The following is a 21234-nucleotide window of genomic DNA, read 5'->3' on the forward strand; positions in this document are numbered from 1 at the left end:
AGACTCAAAGAAGAGTTGAATGACATCTTTTATGATGCTCAGCCTGAGTTAGAGGAGCCAAAGGAAACTAAGGAACCTCTGAAAACTCCTAAGGAAGAAGACAAGCCTCCTAAACTCGAACTCAAACCATTACCATCCTTCTTGAAATATGCATTTCTTGGAGTTGGGAATACTTATGCTATGATCATAAGGTCTGCCTTAAAACCACAAGAAGATGAAGCACTAATCCAAGTGCTAAAAAAACACAAGACAGCTCTTGGGTAGACAATCGATGACCTTAAGGGCATCAGCCCAACATAATGCATGCACAAGATCCTGTTGGAGGATGACGCCAAACCAGTGGTTCAACCACAGAGGCGACTGAACCCAGCCATGAAGGAGGTGGTGCAGAAGGAAGTCACTAAATTATGGGAGGCTGGGATTATTTATCCCATCTCTAAAAGTCCCTGGGTAAGCCATGTCCAAATTGTCCCCAAAAAGGGAGGCATGACAGTGGTTCATAATGAAAAGAATGAACTGATTCCTACAAGGACAGTTACAAGGTGGCATATGTGCATTGACTATAGAAGGCTCAATAACGCCACCAGAAAGGATCATTTTCCTTTACCATTCATAGATCAAATGCTAGAGAGACTAGCAGGGCATGCATTTTATTGTTTCCTGGATGGGTATTCCGGTTACAATCAAATTGTAGTAGATCTACAGGATCAGGAAAAGACAGCATTTACATGCCTCTATGGCGTGTTTGCTTATAGGTGGATGCCATTGGCCTGTGCAATGCACCTGCCACCTTTCAGAGATGCATGCTCTCTATATTCTCTGATATGGTGGAGAAGTTCCTTGAAATATTCATGGATGACTTCTCCATCTTTAGAGATTCATTTGAATCCTGCCTTGACATTTAGCCCTAGTTCTCAAAAGATGCCAAGAGACGAACCTGGTTTTAAATTGGGAAAAATGTCACTTCATGGTGACTGAAGGGATTGTCCTTGGGGATCGAATTTTGAATAAGGGAATAAAAGTGGATCAAGCCAAGGTAGAGGTAATCGAACGATTACTGCCACCCACTAATGTAAAAGGAATCAGAAGTTTCCTATGACATGCAGGATTCTACAGGAGGTTCATAAAAGATTTTTCTAAAACCACAAAACTTATGTGCAATTTATTAACTACTGACACTCCATTTGTCTTTGACTAAGAGTGTCTGCAGGCCTTTGAGACTCTTAAAGCTAAGTTTATCACTGCGCTTATCATCTCTGCACCCAACTGGAACTTGCCATTCAAATTAATGTGTGATGCCAGTGACCATGCCATTGGCGCAGTCCTGGGGCAAAGGCATGACAAGCTTCTGCATGTCATTTATTATGTCAGCCGTATTTTAAATGATGCGCAGAGGAATTACACTACTACAGAAAAGGAGCTACTTGCAGTGGTTTATGCCATTGACAAGTTCAGATCCTATTTAGTAGGATCTAAAGTCATTATCTACACTAACCATGCTGCTCTCAAATATCTACTCACCAAGCAGGATTCTAAGCCCAGGCTGATAAGATGGATATTACTCCTGTAAGAGTTCGATATAGAAATCCAAGACAAAAAAGGGTCAAAAAACCAGGTGGCTGACCACCTGTCTCGGATTGAACCTATAGAAGGGACATCCCCTCCCTCTACTGAGGTCTCTAAAACCTTTCCAGATGAGCAACTCTTTGTCATTCGGACAGCACCATGGTTTGCAAACATTACAAATTACAAAGCTATAAGATTCATTCCTAAAGAATACAATACGCATCAAGCTCAAAAACTCATGCATGATGCAAAGTACTACTTGTGGGATGAACCATATCTCTTTAAGAGATGCTCGGATGGGATCATCCGACGCTATGTGCCTAAAGAAGAAGCACACAAAATACTATGGCACTGTCATAGCTCCAACTTTGGAGGACACTTTGGAGGTGAGCGAATAGGCAGAAAGGTTCTCCAAAGTGGATTCTACTGGTCCACACTCTTTAAGGACTCTAGAGAGTTTGTCCGTAACTGTGACAGTTGCCAAAGACTGGCAACCTCTCTCATGGTCACGACATGCCTCAGCAAGGAATCCTAGAGATTAAGCTGTTTGATGTATGGAGTATAGACTTCATGGGTCCTTTCCCAGCTTCATACTCAAATACCTATATCCTTGTGGCAGTAGATTATGTGTCTAAATGGGTTGAAGCAATAGCATCACCCACTAATGACACTAGAGTAGTAATGAAGTTCCTCCAGAAGAACATCTTCAGCAGGTTTGGTATTCCTCGAACATTGATCAGTGATGGAGGTATTCATTTCTACAACAGACAGCTTGACTCTGTTTTGAGCCATTATGGAGTTCACCATAAAATGGTAATACCGTACCATCCTCAGATAAATGGGCAGGATGAAGTCTCAAATAGAGAGCTAAAACAAATCCTGGAGAGGACAGTAAGTGCCTCTAGAAAGGATTGGGCTAGAAAGCTTGATGATGCTCTATGGGCATACAAAACAGCCTTCAAGACCCCTATAGGAACATCACCATATCAATTGGTGTATGAAAAATTCTGTCATCTGCCAGTGGAATCGGAACACAAAGCCTATTGGGCAACCAGATTCCTCAACCTTGATGCTAAAGCATCAGGAGAAAAACGGCTGCTCCAACTAAATGAGTTGGACGAATTTCGCTTAGCAGCATTTGAAAATGCAAAGATCTATAAAGAGAAAGCAAAAAGGAGGCATAACAAGAAGATAACTTCTAGATTATTTGAAGCAGGCCAAAAGGTTCTGCTATTCAACTCAAGACTCAGATTATTTCCAGGGAAACTCAAATCCCATTGGAAGGGACCCTATGTGGTCACTAGTGTATCACCCTATGGGTACATAGAACTTCAAGATAAGGACTCGGACAATAGGTTCACTGTCAACGGACAGAGAGTTAAGCATTACCTTGAAGGAGATATTGAGCCAGGAGGCTCAACATTGCTACTGAGCTAAGTACAATGAAGTCCAACTAAAGATATTAAAGAAGCGCTTGTTGGGAGGCAACCCAATGATCAAAAGCATATTATTTTCTATTCCTTTGAATATTCTTATTCTTGAATTAGTTTTCTTCATAATTAGTTTTTATTATTTTACTTTTTTTGTGTGTTGGTGTTCATGAAAAATATTTAAACAGAGACAAAATGATGTAGAACAGAAGGCAGAACACCCTAGAGGAAGCATCTCTCTGGCGTTGAACGCCAGAAAAAGGTGAAGAATGGGCATTTCACTACATCATGCTGGAGAATGAGGTAAAAGTTCTCCAAATAATTTCCCGTTAGATATCCAAGACAGGATGTCCATCCAAGTCAGGTTGGCCTATCCAAACCTCATCTTTCACCTATGTTAAGAGACTAAAGCACTGCTTCACATAGATACATTTATCCCAGTGAAAAGCCCAATCACCAAACAAGTGATGGAAAGCGCCAAGATACCAGAGGATCATCCCAAAAGGAAGGCATCTGAGCCTCCACAAGAGATCCCTCCAATTAAATATTGGACTCAGTTGAAAGCATCTGTGATTCAACTGCAAACCACCTTGGATCAACTAAGAGAAGAGCAGAAAGATCAGACTAGCATGATTTGCAAACTGGTCAAGGAGCAAGAGAAGCAGGGGCGTGAATTAGAAGCTTTGAAGCACCAAAAACCTTCCCCTGAAGAACCCAGCACCTCTCATGATTAAGGTGGTTGAGTTCCACCTCCCATATTTCTGTTATTCTAATTTCTGTTTCTCATATTTAGGATTACATGATCACTAGTAGTATTTTAAGTTCTATTTTATTTTTCTGTCTTTTAATTTAAAGAATTGCATAAGCATTAATAATAATATAGTTTTTATTTCCGTCAATTAGTTATAAAATAATTCCTCTTATCATCATCAAACTGGAATAAAATAGTGAATTTTTTTAGAAGAATTAAGATGCATGAATTTTTGAGTTATATAATAAGAATAGTCAATTATTTTGATGTGGTGGTATTGCCTTTGTCTTCTGAATGTATGAATGTGATGGTTTATCAGTGGCTAAGAGAAGGGGGGTTGAATCTTAGCCCCTTTTTTGCTTAATAACACTTGCTGTTTTTCAGAACACTTGAGGAGATATTTTTGTTTTTGTCTCGTGACTAGTCAAAAGATATTTTCTTTTTGTCTCGTAACCAGCCAAGAGATATTTTTCAGATTTGTCTCCTATACAGCAGAAACAGAAATGGAGTAGAAGAGAGAGAGAATCACACCAAGATGTATCCTGGTTTAGCTGCTAAGTGCAATGCAGCCTACATCCAGTCTCCATCACAACAATGATGGAATTTCACTATAATCATGATTACATACACCAATTTTCTCTAGGAACTAACCTTCCTATCCGGGACAAATCCATAATCTAATTCCCAATCCTGAACTTGACTTGGTCACTGCCAAGCTTTCAATTGCAAAGTGCTAACCTAACTTGCAAGGGGATTCCCACAGAATCATGAAACACAACACAGATGTACAAAGGACCTCTAAGGACATATATGGCTTTTTCTTTTAATTTTGCATACTCTGCCTTTTTTCGCTCTATGGCTTTTTCTTACAAACCTCACTGTTTGCCTTTTTCTATGAGACTCAAGACAGACAAAACTAAACAGAAAAATTACAAAATGAAAAACATTGAAGGAGAAGAACTTCTGTTAGCTTGGGTAGCTATGAGAACTCTGTGCCTTGCACTCTTTTCTCCTTACTTCAAGCCCTGGCTGTTCTCCCTTATTTATAGAAGGGGAAGCCTCCAAGGTTGAAGCTCTTGAACCGAGCTAAACTTCTTCTTCTTCATGCAAAATCGGTTCGGCCAGAGAGAGAGCAGAGAAAACCGAATGCTATATCTAACATGCAATTACCTCTGTATATAGTATATATAATAGGGCTCATTTTAGTTTTTTCATGTAACGATAATAGAATTTTTAAATTTTGATTTAAAGCATTAGAAATAATGCTTATACGCAATTTTTTATTTGAAATAATAAAAAAAAGTTCTTATAGGTACGTTTTAAATTTTTGAAATTAAATGCTTTTTTGTTTTTTGAGTTACTTTTTTTTTCTTTTGTTTTCAAATTTTCATTTTGATTTTTTTTAAAAAGAATTTAAATTTTAAAAAAATATTTTATAAGGTAGGTAAGATTTTTTTAAAACAAATACGAAAATATTTATGTAAATATCAATATCTTATATTAAAATAAATAAATTAAAATAATTTGTATTTTTTTTTAATGATTTTTTTCATGAATTTTCCATGGATGTATATAGTGGTTAGTGATTAGTAGTAACATGGGACTAATATTTTTTCTGACAAATTAGTAACAACATGAAATAAGCGAGAAAATAGTCGCTAATTCCTCACTAAATAAGCTTTTGATTAGTGACTCAATTGCAACCAGTTACTTATAAAATTTTCTTGATCAGTTTTGGATTTGTTATAACTCTGCGACAGATTTTCAACGAGATTAGCGAGTAATTTGCTACAAAATAGGTAGGATATAGTTTTTACTTTGCGACAAGATTGCAGTTGCCAAGTCGCTCGCTAAATTAAACATGCGACAACTTAGCGACAAATGTATTTCACCCGCTAATCAGCAACTTGAAATCAGCGAACAAATTGTGTCAGTTGTTAAACGGTCACAAATTTCTCACTACTTAGGTCCTAGGCGCTCAATATCCGTATTTCCACTTTAGCGACTAATTAGCGAGGAACAGTTCCTTAGCTAAATGATTTATTTATTGCGACGAGTTAACGACGACTATTTTCTGTCGCTACTCTTATTTTGAATTTTACAATATTATGCGACAAATTAACGAGAAACTAGTTGCTCGCTAAAAAATAAAAACTTTGGTGACAAATTAGCTAGGAAATTATCCATCGCAAAATGCATTTCAATTCTTCGTGACGGAATAGTTAGGAACGTTGTTCCTCACTAATTAGCCATTTCGCACAAAGTTTATTTAGCGACGAACTTGTGTGTGAATTGTTTCTCGCTAATTGTATATCAAACACTTGCGACGGAATAGTGACAATAATATCACTCGTTACTTTACTTTTATTCGATTGAACCCCTAAGTGACTGATTTGCTAGAACATTGTCACTCGCTAATTTATTTGTGACAAATTAGTGAGGAAATTTTCTCCGCTCTTTTTTTAGCCACAAAAGTCAACATGCGAGAAACAAACTTACTCGTAAATCTCTCGCTAATCAGTCGCTTTTCTCAAGTTCAGGTATTTTGTGACTGCTCATTAATTTTGTCGTTAGTGCGTCACTAATTCGTCGCTAATTTGTCAAATTCTTGTAGTGAAACTATGAAGTCGTCCTTCTACAATAACAGAATAAGAAACCGTTGTTACACACTCTTTTAACCAGCCAATCCATTTCTACCAGAAACCCATTTTCTTTAAAATATCGAGTAAAAGACAAATAGGTCCCTAACCTTTTAAAACGAGGACATTTTCGTCACTCAATATTGGAAAATATATTTCGATCCCTCACGTTTTAAAACGGCTGACAATTATACCCCTCCGTCCATTTTGGACAAAAAACGGCAACAGAGCCAGCTGACATGGAGGGGTAGAGAATGACGTGTCCGTTACACTTGCTAAAGTGGATTGGGACAAATTATTAGTGGACAAATTCATCCCTTAAGGCCAAAATGACGCCGTTCTTCCGATGAATTCAATATTTCGACACTCTTCTTCTCCACCGCGTTCAACTGCCGCCATTATCACCCTTCTTAAGGCCTGCAAGACCATTCATCACATCTACCAAGTCCACGCCTCCATCATTCAACGAGGTCTAGAGCAAGATCACCTCATTATCTCCCGCTTCATTTTCCTTTCCGCCTCCTTTGCCGCCACTGCTTCATATTACACCTCCGTCTTCGACCGCGTCCTTGGCCCTTCCCCTTTTCTCTGGAACTCCCTCATTGGAGCCCACACCAAAGGAAGTTACTTTTTCGACGCCCTCTCTGCTTTTATTCGCATGAAGGCACATGGGTCTCTTCCTAATAGGTACACTTACTCTTCTGTGATTAAGGCATGTTCAAGCATGTACAGATCCTGCGAAGGAAAATTGCTCCATGGCTCGGTGTTGAGGTATGGGGGTTGAAGGTGATATTTTTGTTGGAACCTGTTTGGTTGATATGTATGGAAAATGTGGAAAGATTGGTGATGCTCGCAAGGTGTTTGATGGAATGTTTGAGAAGAATGTAGTTTTATAGACGGCAATGGTGGTTGGCTATGTGAAGGTTGAGGATATGGTGGAGGCAAAGAGGCTATTTGATGAAATGCCTCAGAAGAATGTGGCATCATGGAATGCGATGATATGGGATTTTGTGAAGGTGGGGGATTTGGGCAATGCTAGGGTAGTGCTTGATGCTATGCCGGAAAAGAGTGTTGCTTCTTTCACGATCATGATTGATGGCTATGCAAAGGCTGGTGACATGGCTACCTCAAGGTTCTTGTTCGACCAAGCTCCGAAAAAGGATATTGGTTAGCTTGATGTCGGCTTCTTTTCAGTTGGTTGCCTTATATGTATGTGCCATGTTCAGATATACCACTTCAACCAGACCAAGAAGGAGATGGCAAATTAACAATTTGTGTATTTAGTGGTCCCATTTTAGTGTGTTTGTGTGTATATTTCAAGGTCAAATTCAAGCATCTGGATGATGCTTTTGATATATCAAATGATCTCCAACATTTGTGCTCCCAAAAAATAGTAACTTAATTCTTGGAATGCAATTTTTTATAGTATTGCACAGGTGATACATACACGTATAAGGTTGCTGCTTCTCTCGAAAAAGCCTTGCAGGTATTACTGTATGTGTTAGGATTAGAATTAGTTTAAAACTTTCAAATTTAGGCCTTCATTTTAGTGCTGGTGTTTATATATATAGTCTTACATAAATATGGTTAGAGAAGAAGTTTTCTGTTCCTGCATTGCAGGGATTTGAGCATGTGTATGGTGACATTGTGAGTGGGGTCATAGATGTCAATGAATTAAAGTTCTTGATTAAGCATATGGAAGGTATGGTGAGAAAGATGGATAGGTATGTTAGTAACACTAAGAATTTGTATAGTGAAATGGAGGTTTTGAATCAATAGGAGCAAGCTATGAACAAGGTTCAGAATAATCAAAATGAGGAGAGTAGGAGAGTCTTTGAGCAGAAACTCGCATGGCAGAGGCAAGATGTTAGGCATCAAGGACTAATTTGTCCATTAAAAATTTGTTCTCCATCCACATCAGCAACTAAAACGGACACCTAACACTCTACCCTTCCAGGTCAGCATGTTCAGTTGCCGTTTTGAAGCCCAACTCGACGGAGGGATCTAAGTGTCACGCGTTTTAAAACGTGAGGGATCGAAATGTATTTTTCGATCTTGAGGGATGAAAATATCCTCGTTTTAAAAGGTCAGGGACCTATTTGTCTTTTACTCTAAAATATTCCATATAAAACTCCATTCCACCTTATCATACGCTTTGTTCATGTCTAATTTCAAGGCTAAATCCTGAAATCCATATATTTTGTTCTTTAGAAAGTAAATAAATTCATGTGCAATGAGAATATTATCACTAATGAATCTTGCTTTGACGAAAGTACTCTAATTAGCGCTTATAATATTCTCCATAACATTCTGCATCTTATGAACTAAAATTTTGGAAATATAAAAAATATCTTCATCAATTACGTCACCATAAGCCTTTCCAATCTTTCTCCCTAACTCCTTTGTCTTGCAATATTCAAGGAATTTCCATAATTGTATCCAAATAAGGACATTATCAAAATCTCTATCTTCTACTATTTTTTCCTGTTTCCAGTATCTAATATTGATAATAAATTTTTGGAAAAGCCACGGGCGCTTCTCTCTATTCTGGTTACGTCGATCTCATTATCAAAATAGAACTAAAAAATATTCCCTTTTTATAGCTTTACACCTTGAAACCTTCAGGTTGTCTCCAAAATGCATACAAGGGAGATTTTATAGTTCCTGTACTAAAGAGCCGAACAGCCATTATCCTCCCATCAGACTTCGTGAACATTTATCAATCCCATCTTGAATATTTGTATCTTTAAAGTCTATGATTTCCTCTTCATCACCCAATGAATGTTGTTGCTGTTGAACAGCAGGATTGGCATTGCTCCCCATTATTAATAGTGTTTATTAGGTCGGACAAAGTCAACAACTCATTCGTGTTTGATGAATATTAGGATTTCTCTCAAAATTCTGAGAGAATATTTTACAAAATTTTATCAGAATTCAGAACCCTATTAATTGTTGTTGACCCAAAAAAAAAAAGTTCAGCATAAAATGTTTAAAAAAAAGAAAAATCTATATAAAATTCGTTAAAAAACATGATAGATATATAATTATTTATGTATTTTTTTAATAGATTAAATTTTTTAAAAAAATAATTTTATAATTATTTATTGTGATGGATTTTATTAACTATACTTACTTGTCAATTATTTTCTAGCATTATTTTACCTCATTTAAATTGTTAATGATTACTAATAATACATCATAAAAGGTAGAATTAGGATATTGAAACTTAAGCGTAATTAAAGCAGTTAATAATAAAATAATATTAGAAAGATAATAATTTAAAATTATTTTATTAATTTAATATTCATAATTTTATATACATAATATTTATAATTATATTTAAAATTATTTATTTATTTTCATAATAATTAAAGAGTGCGGAATAAAAAAATTAGACTAGTTTAAATTATTTTTGTATTATCTCTTAAATATTTTTGTTAACAGTGTTATGCATAAAAATCAACATTGGAAATCGCTTTCGAGTTTGATCCATGTACAGTACTTTTTCTACTGTCTCAAGAATATCTGATTTTTTTATTACATTCGATGAGGCTACTATTGCTTAGGCTACTATTGCCTTATTATAGCACCACAAGGATAATTGAAGAACATAATAAGAAAGCAATAACAAATATCATAAACAAAAGTCTTTTAAACACCCCAAAATAATTAGCAATGTGAATCATTGCACGGTCTAATCAAAGTGCTCAAACAATCTTGAGATTTATTTAAATGTCAGTTCTCACATTATGCCTGCAGCAGAAGCAAATAATTAAGGTGAATGCTATGGTGCCTATTACTTTGTACCTAAGTTACTAAAAAAGGTAAGTAAATAATATTTAATAAATTTTATATGATTTACATTTTACTTTAAACATTTTATTTTTTACTTTAAAAGGGAAGTTAGGCAATTTAGACACCATAACAAAGGCACCATAGAATTCACCAATAATTAATCATTGTTAGGTGCTATTTTAGATATTCTCATTTTATAATATAATTTCAAAATTTTTATGACAAAAAAAAATTAAATTCAATCATTATTTAAAACAAATAACATAAGATAAATTTTAAAAAAAGTGTATGTTTAAAAAAAAATCAAACAGACTAAAAAAATTTTGACAAATTAAAAAAAAGTCTATGTCAAAAAAAAAATCAAACAAATTTAAAATTTTTTTTTACTAACGTGCTATAACTATAATTATTCATATATTTTTACGTACTCATTAATTTAAATTGTTGAGATAAATAATATTATAATATAAAATACGATATTAAGTTTTTTCTGGTCTAACTTATTAATCACTCTATACTTAGAAATAAGTAAAAAATTTATCATACAGTCTATATATACAAAAATACGATAATATAATCTCAAAAAGATTTATAAGTTCACAAATAAAAAATAAAAAATCATAAAGACTCATATACTTACCACGCATTAAGTCTCCTTCTCAAAACTAGTTTTGCATCTCTTAATGCAGTGCTCTGTTATTGTAAAACTATGTTTAAAGCGCCATTTGCATCCTTCAATACACCTTCTAATCCTATATTCCGTCTCTTCAAGACTATCATATTGAATTTCAGCAGTCACAGCAGTACAAATAATCATTCCCATAATCAACAATGTTAATGCATGTGGATGGGTGCACCACTCTTAGCCATATATGATAGAGAAAGTCTAGGGACTAACACTTTTGTTGAAATTTGGCTAGCACTTAACCATTAAAAAGAAAATGATTAATCCTACACCATTAGATGTCATCTCACACCATTAAAAATATTGATAATGGCTAATTAATGGCTAAACATCACAAATTATGCTGACCCCTAGCACTCCTCTATATGATATATGTGCTTTTTCTCTTTCTTTTATTTGTTGTGTTGGAATTACAATTTTATCAAAGACTATATTTTATGCGCCCATATATAGGCCTAACATATTTTTTAGAATTTTTGTCTCCCTCGCTTTACGTAAGAGTCATTAACTATCAATGTGAAAAAAAAATGTGTTCCCATTGTAGCAATAGTGTTATTACTTATTATCTCCATAAGGGTATTTTTATTATTTTTCATTAAGCGCGATTGCCTCTTCTTGACTTCGAAACATTTCGAGAATAATGGTCATTGTTACATGGCTCAGGATTCGGTGGTCCAGAAATCTTTGGACCACTTAGTGGTCCAAGTAAAAAAACATGTTTTTTAAGATTTTTTAACAACTGTTACATAGTCCTTTAACTAATTTTAATTATAAATTGACCCTATATATTTTATATAATTATAAAAACGATTTTTTATTTTATAAATAATTAATTTATCATAAATTTATCATGTTCATTAACAATCAAATACAAAAACAACAACAATTAGATCATCCATGGATCCCAATTTTCTTAAAATATTACATTCAATCCGAGACGTTCTTGAGGAGTCATGAAATCGTGTTTCGCTGAAATCCAATCGATTGGACTATCAAACCAATCGATTGAAATTTAACCCAATCGATTGGATTTCAGTTTATCACTAAACAATCGATTGTATATTGCTGGTAAGCATGGTTTTGCATAAATCAATCGATTGGTGAAGGTAACCAATCGATTGAACAATGAATTAAATGTGAAATTTATGTAATTCAATCGATTGGTCACGGCTAAACAATCGATTGGTCTCAATATTCAATCGATTGGTTACGGCTAAAAATCGATTGAATTATCATCAATTTCAATTTCAATCGATTGCATATAAAACCAATCGATTGATACTGTAATTATATGTACTCCAATCGATTAAAATAACAAAACAATCGATTGGAACATTGTGTTTAAGTATACTTCAATCGATTGGTGGGGGCTTGATTTCGTTTAATCTATCTACCAATTTTAAAACTTCTTCTTTAAATATGATCCGTCTAAGATTATTATTACTATTAGTTGCCAAATTTTTGAACTTTTGTTAATTTGTTTTTTCCTGCTACTATTATTATTATTATTATTATTATTATTATTATTATTATTATTATTTTGAATTTCATTTGAGTATTTAGTTAATTAATGATAATTATCTTCTTATTCATCTATCTTATTATTAAAATTCTATCTTACTTTTGTAAAGTTTTATTTTGATTTAGATACTCTAATCTTATCTTTTCCTTAATATTAACATTATAAATTGGTGAATAATCCATCACCAATTATTCAATCCCACCATTAAAATCGTGTATCACTCTCTTTATAAAAAATCTCATTGTTTTTCTTTCGAACATCCATCCATCTACTAAATATCCAATTTTTTTTATTTTTTATCTGTCTATTTAATATCCACCTTTTGTTCATCGTTAATCGACAATCACCGTTGCACCAATCAGCAAAGATCCAATCAATTTTTTCATTATAGTGTTCAGAAAACAATCCATCGTTTTGATTACAAAATCGAGGTAAGTGGATAGAATATCTAATTTTCCTATTATTCGTTTCGATACTTTATTCGTAAAATTGATTGTGTAATGAAAAAATATTTTTTTATCTTTTATTAACTGACAAGACATTGAGAATTACTAAAAAGTAAATAGATGTTATTATTTTTTATTACTAATTGGCTAGCAATCAGGGACGGACCTAGAGGGGCGAGTAGTGGCCTGAACCCCCCAAAATTTTAAGAAATTATACTTATATATAAAATTTGTGTTTAAAAAATAAAAACAAATATTAGGTAATTTAATAGTTTTATATGTATTATTTTTCACTATGTAATAGATTTATGTCTTAATTGTTAATTCACTAATATCTTTACCTAACTAATTTAATATCATACCCTCAAGTCTTTGTACCTTTCAAATTAGTTTTTATATAATAATTTCTATATTTATTTTTTTTAAAATCATTTGTTTTTTTATATTAATATATTTAACATTCATATTTTTTATATTAATAATAACTTAAGTAGTTATGTTTTGGTAATCACATTATGTACTGTAGATATTATTTTCTTGTAAAAAATATTAATTCTTCTTCTAAATTCACATTGGTAAAAGAAAATTTTATAAAGATATCTTATATATTGTATTCTACAATGGTACCGTGTCTTTCAATTAATTAATAATTTATAATTTATTTTTAAATTTTTTAAAAACTTTTGAAAGAATGAATTTTAGTTAATAAGGTATGTGATCATTTTTAACAAACCCCGTTATAAATTATATGGTACTTTATAAATTTGTAATGTACAATTGTTAAAGTTATATTTTATTTATGTAATTATCATATTAAAAATAAATTTGTTGGAAAAAGTTATAATTATATGTATCTTAATAAATCTATTAAAAAACTAACTCCAATAACTATATGTTTATTATTTTTATAGGTTAAAAAAAATTATATAAAAATTGGCACCTCAATATTAAAATCTCTGGATCCGTCCCTGCTAGCAATATACGAATCTATCTATTGTATATAATGTTATAAGATGGAGTGTATTGATTTTTTTTTTTCATTGGACATTTTAAGATGTCAGGTATATTTACGGACACTGAGATGAATGAGCAATACCAGGAGGACGATGACTTTAACCAACAAGAAGAGCTAGTAACTGACCAAGATATGATGGATGAACAGAATGAATTCGAACAAGATTTCAGAGATATCATAACCGAGGGAGCGTTTTTTTCTGAATCTGATACGTCAGATTATATCGTTGAAGCCGTTTATGCGGTTGACTTCGTGCAAGACATTACATCTGTGAAATTTAGTGAGAATTTTGCGGAGGAAATTGGCAAATACCACTTTTCTACTTTGCAGCTTGCATTTGATTTTTATATGAAGTACTCAAAGTCGAAGGGCTTTAGTGCAAGGAAGAGCAAGACCTTCAAGAATAGTAGTGGCGATATTTACAGACAACTGTTTGTATGCCACAGGCAAGGATTCAGGATGGAGAAATATTACACGATGGAAAAAAGGAAGAAGGAGCCTAGGTTGGAAACAAGAACTGGATGTGAAGCCCGAATGGATGTTAAATTTGTACCAGAAAGTGGAAGGTGGCATATCTTTTATTTCTCTGACGAACACAACCATGATCTATTGGATACACAATTCAGTGCTATGTTGCCTGCCCACAGAAAAATGTCAGAGGCAGATATTATGCAAATGATGAACATGCTAAAGTCAGGGATCAGCACCTCACAGATATTTAGTCTTCTAGCTAGCCAAGCAGGCGGATACGAATTTGTTGGCTATGGTCCCCGAGATATGTACAATAAGATTGCTCGGGAGAGGCATCAAATTCCTGGTGATGCAGCACGAGTGTTGAAGAAGTTGGAGGATATGCGGTTGAAGGATCCACAATTATATTTCAAGGCATGTCACGATTCAAGAGGTCTGTTACGTAATTTGTTCTGGTCTGATGGGATTAGCCAACTAGACTACCGACTCTTCGGGGATGTTATTGCTTTTGATGCTACGTACAAGAAGAACAAGTATAGTTGTCCGTTAGTAATATTCAGCGGGGTTAACCACCACAACCAAACAACTGTTTTTGCTGCTGCGTTAATCGCAGATGAAACTACTGATACATATGTTTGGCTCCTGCGTCAGCTCATGTTTGCAATGAGGGGCAAGACCCCGACCTCAATCATAACTGATGGGGCCATGGCGATTAGGAATGCAGTGAGAGATGTATTTCCCGAAGTCAGACATAGATTATGCGCTTGGCACCTTATTCGAAATGCAACTAGCAATGTTGGAAATCCATCGTTTACATCTAAATTTAGAAAAATCATGACAGGAGACTATGAGATTCCCGTGTTTAAGCGTAAGTGGGTTCAGCTTATTGAAGAATTTGGAATTGAGGATAAGCCGTGGGTGATCAACATGTACGAAGAGAAGCATATGTGGGCTACTGCATATCTAAGAGGAAAATTCTTTGCTGGCTTTAGAACTACATCAAGATGTGAAGGTTTACACTCAGTTGTGGGAAGGTATGTGGGGTCGCGGTATGATTTGACAAGTTTTGTAGAGCATTTTCAAAGGTGTGTAGCACACATGCGCTTTAACGAATTTAGTGCTGATTATGGATCTACACGTGGGGTGCCCGTCATGCAAACTTGTATAGAGCTGCTAGAGAGATATGCTGCTGAGTTATACACTCATGAGATATTTCTTTTCTTTTGGTCATTTCTCTCCAGAGCTGGATCAATGCGGGTTCTGAACATAGATAATAACGATGATTGCATAAAATACATTGTGTGTAAGCATGGGAGGCCCGATTTTACGTGGACCGTTGATTTTCGTCAAGAAGAAATGATCTTCATGTGTACCTGTTTACGAATGGAGTCATTTGGTATTCCCTGCGAACATATTGTGAAAGTTCTGGTTGACAGAGACATCCGTGAGATTCCCCGGTCATTGGTATTGGATAGATGGACAAAAAAGGTTAAATCAGCACTCAATGATCCAAGTGGGTTCACTAGGGATGCTGTTGTTATTAGTCGTCAAAGTGCTTTGGTGGAATTTTCTAAACAACTGGCTGCTGTTGCTGCTAAAGTACCAGAGAGATATGAAGAGACACGTGATTTAATTATGGGATTGTACTCATCTTACAAGGCTGCAGACGAAGGAGATAATCAACCTCACTCAGGTGTTGCTAGAAGTATCAATCCGTATGTGCATCCAACCACTGGAGGCTCAGGACAGCCATCTAAGAGGAAGAAGCGGCAACGTTGTAGTGTTTGTCAAATGGAAGGACATAAGAAGACAACATGTCCTTGGCAAAAGGACATTGACAACAACGTTTTAGAAAATGAAGCAATCGGTTCGGACGATGGCGACATGTGTACCGAAGCAACGGCTGAGTTAGATAGTGATAGTTAGCAACCTCCATAATCTTTAATGTTTTTGGGATGAAAATCAGTTCCGTATTTGTATTTTTTCTTTTTCACTATATTAATGAGATTTTATACATTCTTCCAATAGCCGTGCTTATGCTTTCTATGTGTAATGAGATTTTACTAATATGATTTCACTGCAAAGAATTATCGTAATTATATATCATTTGTTGTACACGCATAAGATTTCTCCTTTAATGTAGTATATGCAGTCTAATTTTGAATTGGTATAATTATACCACAAAGTTATAATTATCCCACAAAGCTATACCAAAAGGAACTGGATTGGTAGGAAGATCTTTATCAAAAGCTATAATTATATTTTAGGATATATATTTAAAATTTATATATTATTTTATTTTAAAATAGTTTTTTTGGTTAGACCACGATTGGACCGGTTCAACCAGTGAACCAGTGATTCTGTCGGTTCGATGACCGGTTCGGTTCTCTGAACCTTGCTCATAATACATTCATATACTTATTAATTTATTATAATATGTTTATTTCTTTGTCTTTTTTATATATCTGGAACTAATGATTATTTTTTCACTGCCATGTGTAGAAATAATTATTTTAGAATACTATATCATTAATTCCATCGAATAAATAATACTATGTGTAAGTTGATCTTGGATGAATAATAGGAATGGTAGAAAAACGGCTGATGATATATTTTTAATACTGTACATACATATTCCACAATATTTCACAATAATAATATACTTGAATTAATCATTCTACTTATATGACAAGATGAATTTGCTTTCTTGGTGGGATTAGCAATTGGTTGCTTACAATTAATGACAATCTAGCTAGGTAATAATCCTAGACTCCTAGCTGTTAGTATGTAGCTAGCTTCTTTAGTTTTTCCATTTCAATTGTAATCCACTAATGTTAATTAAATTGAAGTAGCTAAGTATGAAAATAATTCGGATAATAATTCGGTTGTAACGAACTAAGATTTGGGTTTTAAAACTAAGCAGTTACAAATATAAATAACGATTACAAGAATTTATTTTCATAAACACGATTAAGATGGATAAATTTAACGTTTGAGTAGAAAAAATGTGTTTTCATTTTTTTTACTTAATTTCTTTTCGTAATTTTAGAAACAAGAAGTAACAAAATAATATTATTTTATTAATAAGTAAGAGAAAATCGTCATGGTTGTATTTTGCTTTATTTATTTACAGATTTATCACTTATAGTTTGAAATAATATTTGTATGGGATGGTGGTTGATCTAATGTTTGTATGAGCTGGTGGTTGAAATAAGGTTTGTATGAGCTGGTTGTTGAAACAATCAATGGAAATGACATTACTTCATGATAAAAATATGTGTTTTTAAAATAAATTAAACTAAAACTCCATTCGGTGCATAGAAATAGAGTAAAATTGCGAAAAGTAACAAAGCAATACATTTCTATTTAAGAAGTCATTTAAAGAAATTCGCAGAAAGTACATCCACTAACTCTAACAAATAAATACGCACTAACCAAAGTATTATAGTCTATCTAGATTAATTATAAGAACTGTGCATATTCCAAAACTCCTCGACCGATGCTATAATCTGTGGCTTCTTATGGTTGATCCGACTCCGGAGTATATGCACCGCGGTTATCATGCGAATATCGTGATCATCAAGCTACAAATTATACATTATGAATTAGTACCAAAAAATAGGACCTCCATATTAGTTACTGTTTGTCACATCAAATTACCTCCATGTTAGAGAGGACCTTATCCACTCTACTAGACAATTCTTGAACTTTATTTAGATCCTCGCTTTGAATAACATCGTCATTAATAACTTGGTCATCCCGTAGAAAACAAGAAAAAATTAAAGTTTAAATTACTCGTAATACGTTATACTAGATATTAAATAACCATTAAGGATTACCTTTGCACTAGGAATTGTAGTTCCAAGTTGATCACCAAAATCAACTTTGATAAAATCACAGTCCAGTGACATATTCTGTGTGTTAGTAGCATCATTTGAGACCCCCACTATATCTTCGTTAGAAGGAATATCCATGATTATTATCAACGGAAGAATATATTAGGAGTAGACTTGGTTGAAAGGCAAATAGTTAAAATAATTTGTCAACATATACAAAATTAGTCGGATTGAACACATATATATACCCAAAAAAGATAACAAAATTTGAATTCTATCTTTTAAAAAATTTGCGAAACAGCCGAATAATCTTAAAACTGTTTAAGATATCTTATCTTTTAATTAAAAACAAATACTTTTCAATTTCAACTTAAGAACATATTTTCAATTTAAGAAATTAAATTTGATCAATTTATCTAATTATATCTTATCTATAATTATCTTTAATTAGAAAAATACTCAAATGAAATTCAAAATAATAATAATAATAATAATAATAATAATAATAATAATAATAATAATAATAATAATAATAATAATAATAAACGTAACTTCTAATTCAATACGCATGGTTTGGGTTTAGTATATAGCGATTTTGAAATTTCAATCGATTGGATTACAATACCAATCGATTGAAAGCTGAAAAAAACACATTTAGGACACTTTCCAATCGATTGAAGTTTCAAACCAATCGATTGAATTAGAAGTTACGTGCAAAGTTCAATCGATTTTTAGCCGTAACCAATCGATTGAATATTGAGACCAATCGATTGTTTAGCCGTGACCAATCGATTGAATTACATAAATTTCACATTTAATTCATTGTTCAATCGATTGGTTACTTTCACCAATCGATTGATTTATGCAAAACCATGCTTACCAGCAATATACAATCGATTGTTTAGTGATAAACTGAAATCCAATCGATTGGGTTAAATTTCAATCGATTGGTTTGATAGTCCAATCGATTGGATTTCAGCGAAACACGATTTCATGACTCCTCAAGAACGTCTCGGATCGAATGTAATATTTTAAGAAAATTGGGATCCATGGATGATCTAATTGTTGTTGTTTTTGTATTTGATTGTTAATGAACATGATAAATTTATGATAAATTAATTATTTATAAAATAAAAAATCATTTTTATAATTATATAAAATATATAGGGGTCAATTTATAATTAAAATTAGTTAAAGGACTATGTAACAGTTGTTAAAAAATCTTAAAAAACATGTTTTTTTACTTGGACCACTAAGTGGTCCAAAAGTTCCTGGACCACCGAATCCTGAGCCTTGTTACATAATAACACTTTTAGAGTAATGTTATTTGAGTAACAAAATTTTATTTTTTTTATTAATACTTTTAGAGTAATGTTACAAGATCGAAAAGTTCTTTAGTTTCATGTCTAACATGTGTCAACTGTTTCTTTATGCATCCATTGAGTTCGCAAATAATTTAAAATTCAAAATTTGAATTCGGTAACTGTTTGAATTGATCTTCTCCCAACAACTTGACACATCTCAAAATTCTTAAATATTTGAGTAAAATCATGCAATTTTTAAATTAATCCTAAAAAGATTAAATCAGTCAAAATCAGTATCTATCTTCGAAATATTTTAAGAGCATCTCTAATGTTTAGTTTTAATTTTATTTTATTTTAGATTTCACACAATATTACATAAATATTTGTGAGACTATGTATCATAAAAATTGATTTAAAATTTAATATAAAATTCGTCACTTCAATATTTTATTTTATTTTAATTTAACAATACATAATAAAATTACAATATTCATTTGATGAATTTAATAGATATATAAAGAGTAGTGTTTTACTAATATCTCTTTACTGATACTAGTATCATTTTAAAATTGTGTTCAATACAAATTTTAATTTCAAATAACTTCAATCACTGTAAAAGTCAAAACTAATACAAAAAAATATTCCTGCTCTAAGTTTATCACCTTAGTTCTTCTGTTCATTCGGTGACTAACGACATTAATGTTTATCTATTTATCTGCATAAGCTTGTCAAAGTGAAGAGGTCTGTTGTGCATACCCACCCTTGTCATTAATCTTGACTGGTACAATCTTCTTCCATTAATTATACGATCATTGTGAATAGAATTTTAGTTCCACATTGTTATGGTCAATTCATGATATAAATATATTCGTTCTAGTTGCACTGAGTTAAAATGCTTCAATGATTAGTTTGAATTTTATTACAAGTAATTTGGATTTCACTGCTAGCACTTTTGTCCTGCATATAATCCAGAAATCATTAATAAAAAAAGACATTTGGTCAATGTCCCAGATTTGGAGGTTCTCTACATTTCCGCTACTCATTATGCTGGAGCAACAACAATTTGATCTCTCAATAAGTGGTATGTTGCTGCACAAAAATGATATTTATGGATGAGATAGGATTTGTGCACTTGGAGATTAATTTGCCATGGTTCTATAAATTTATTGGATTAGCTAAGTGTATTGTGTGTTGCCAATAAACTTGTTATTTCAACAAACATTAACGTTAGTTACAGAATAGGCAGAATGATTAATGTGATTAATTTTAAAATTTTTAGAATTAATTTTAAAATTATAATCTTTTAAAAACTAATTTAATCATTTACTGTAAAATATTTTTAAGTGTTTATTCGATTCTCTTCATAACATTTTCGTTTTATGAAACTTTATGTGAATTTTTTTTATTTCAAATATTACTTGATACTTGTTTAATTTACATATATATATTTTGAATGTATCTAATATATATATTTTTTTAAATATTTGGTTAATCTCATTTAGCGGTAAACACGCATCTTCACACAAATTTTTTATTGGATTTATGTGATTTTTTGCATAATTTTTTTTATTGTCTTAGATTTTTATATTGAGTAAAGTATCGTTTTTGTCCCCAACGTTTGGGGTAAGTTGTAAAGTTGTCCCTAACGTTTCAATCGTCCTATTTAAGTCCCTAACATTTTAAAATTGTCTCAATGTTGTCCTACCGTTAGTGATCCGTTAACAGAATTAACGGCGGGACAAAATTGAGACGATTTTGAAACGTTAGGGACTTA

General features: G+C 32.9%; 2 protein-coding genes and 1 long non-coding RNA gene across 3 annotated transcripts; 2 read left to right on the forward strand and 1 right to left on the reverse strand.

The window, feature by feature from the left end:
• Positions 1-6732: 6732 nt before the first annotated feature.
• LOC140176859 (putative pentatricopeptide repeat-containing protein At5g37570) lies at positions 6733-7170 on the forward strand. Its single transcript, XM_072208415.1, has one exon. It carries the CDS (start codon positions 6733-6735, stop codon positions 7168-7170), a length of 438 nt encoding a protein of 145 aa, XP_072064516.1.
• A 2622-nt stretch (positions 7171-9792) lies between these two features.
• On the reverse strand, positions 9793-11280 carry LOC112729402 (uncharacterized). The gene is made up of 2 exons (XR_003166519.3): positions 10822-11280; positions 9793-10139 (listed from the first exon to the last, which is right to left on the reverse strand). It is a non-coding gene; the product is annotated as an uncharacterized lncRNA (long non-coding RNA).
• A 2608-nt stretch (positions 11281-13888) lies between these two features.
• On the forward strand, positions 13889-16246 carry LOC112730501 (protein FAR1-RELATED SEQUENCE 5-like). The gene has a single exon (XM_025780583.1). It carries the CDS (start codon positions 13889-13891, stop codon positions 16244-16246), a length of 2358 nt encoding a protein of 785 aa, XP_025636368.1.
• The last annotated feature ends 4988 nt before the right edge of the window (positions 16247-21234 follow it).

Source organism: Arachis hypogaea, chromosome 12 (assembly GCF_003086295.3).
Source record: "Arachis hypogaea cultivar Tifrunner chromosome 12, arahy.Tifrunner.gnm2.J5K5, whole genome shotgun sequence".
In the NCBI taxonomy this organism is placed as follows: Eukaryota; Viridiplantae; Streptophyta; class Magnoliopsida; order Fabales; family Fabaceae; genus Arachis; species Arachis hypogaea.

Excerpts from the sequence above, each read along its gene's own strand:
- LOC112730501 (XM_025780583.1), top strand. The coding sequence starts at position 13,889 with ATGTCAGGTATATTTACGGACACTGAGATGAATGAGCAATACCAGGAG.
- LOC140176859 (XM_072208415.1), top strand. The coding sequence starts at position 6,733 with ATGAATTCAATATTTCGACACTCTTCTTCTCCACCGCGTTCAACTGCC.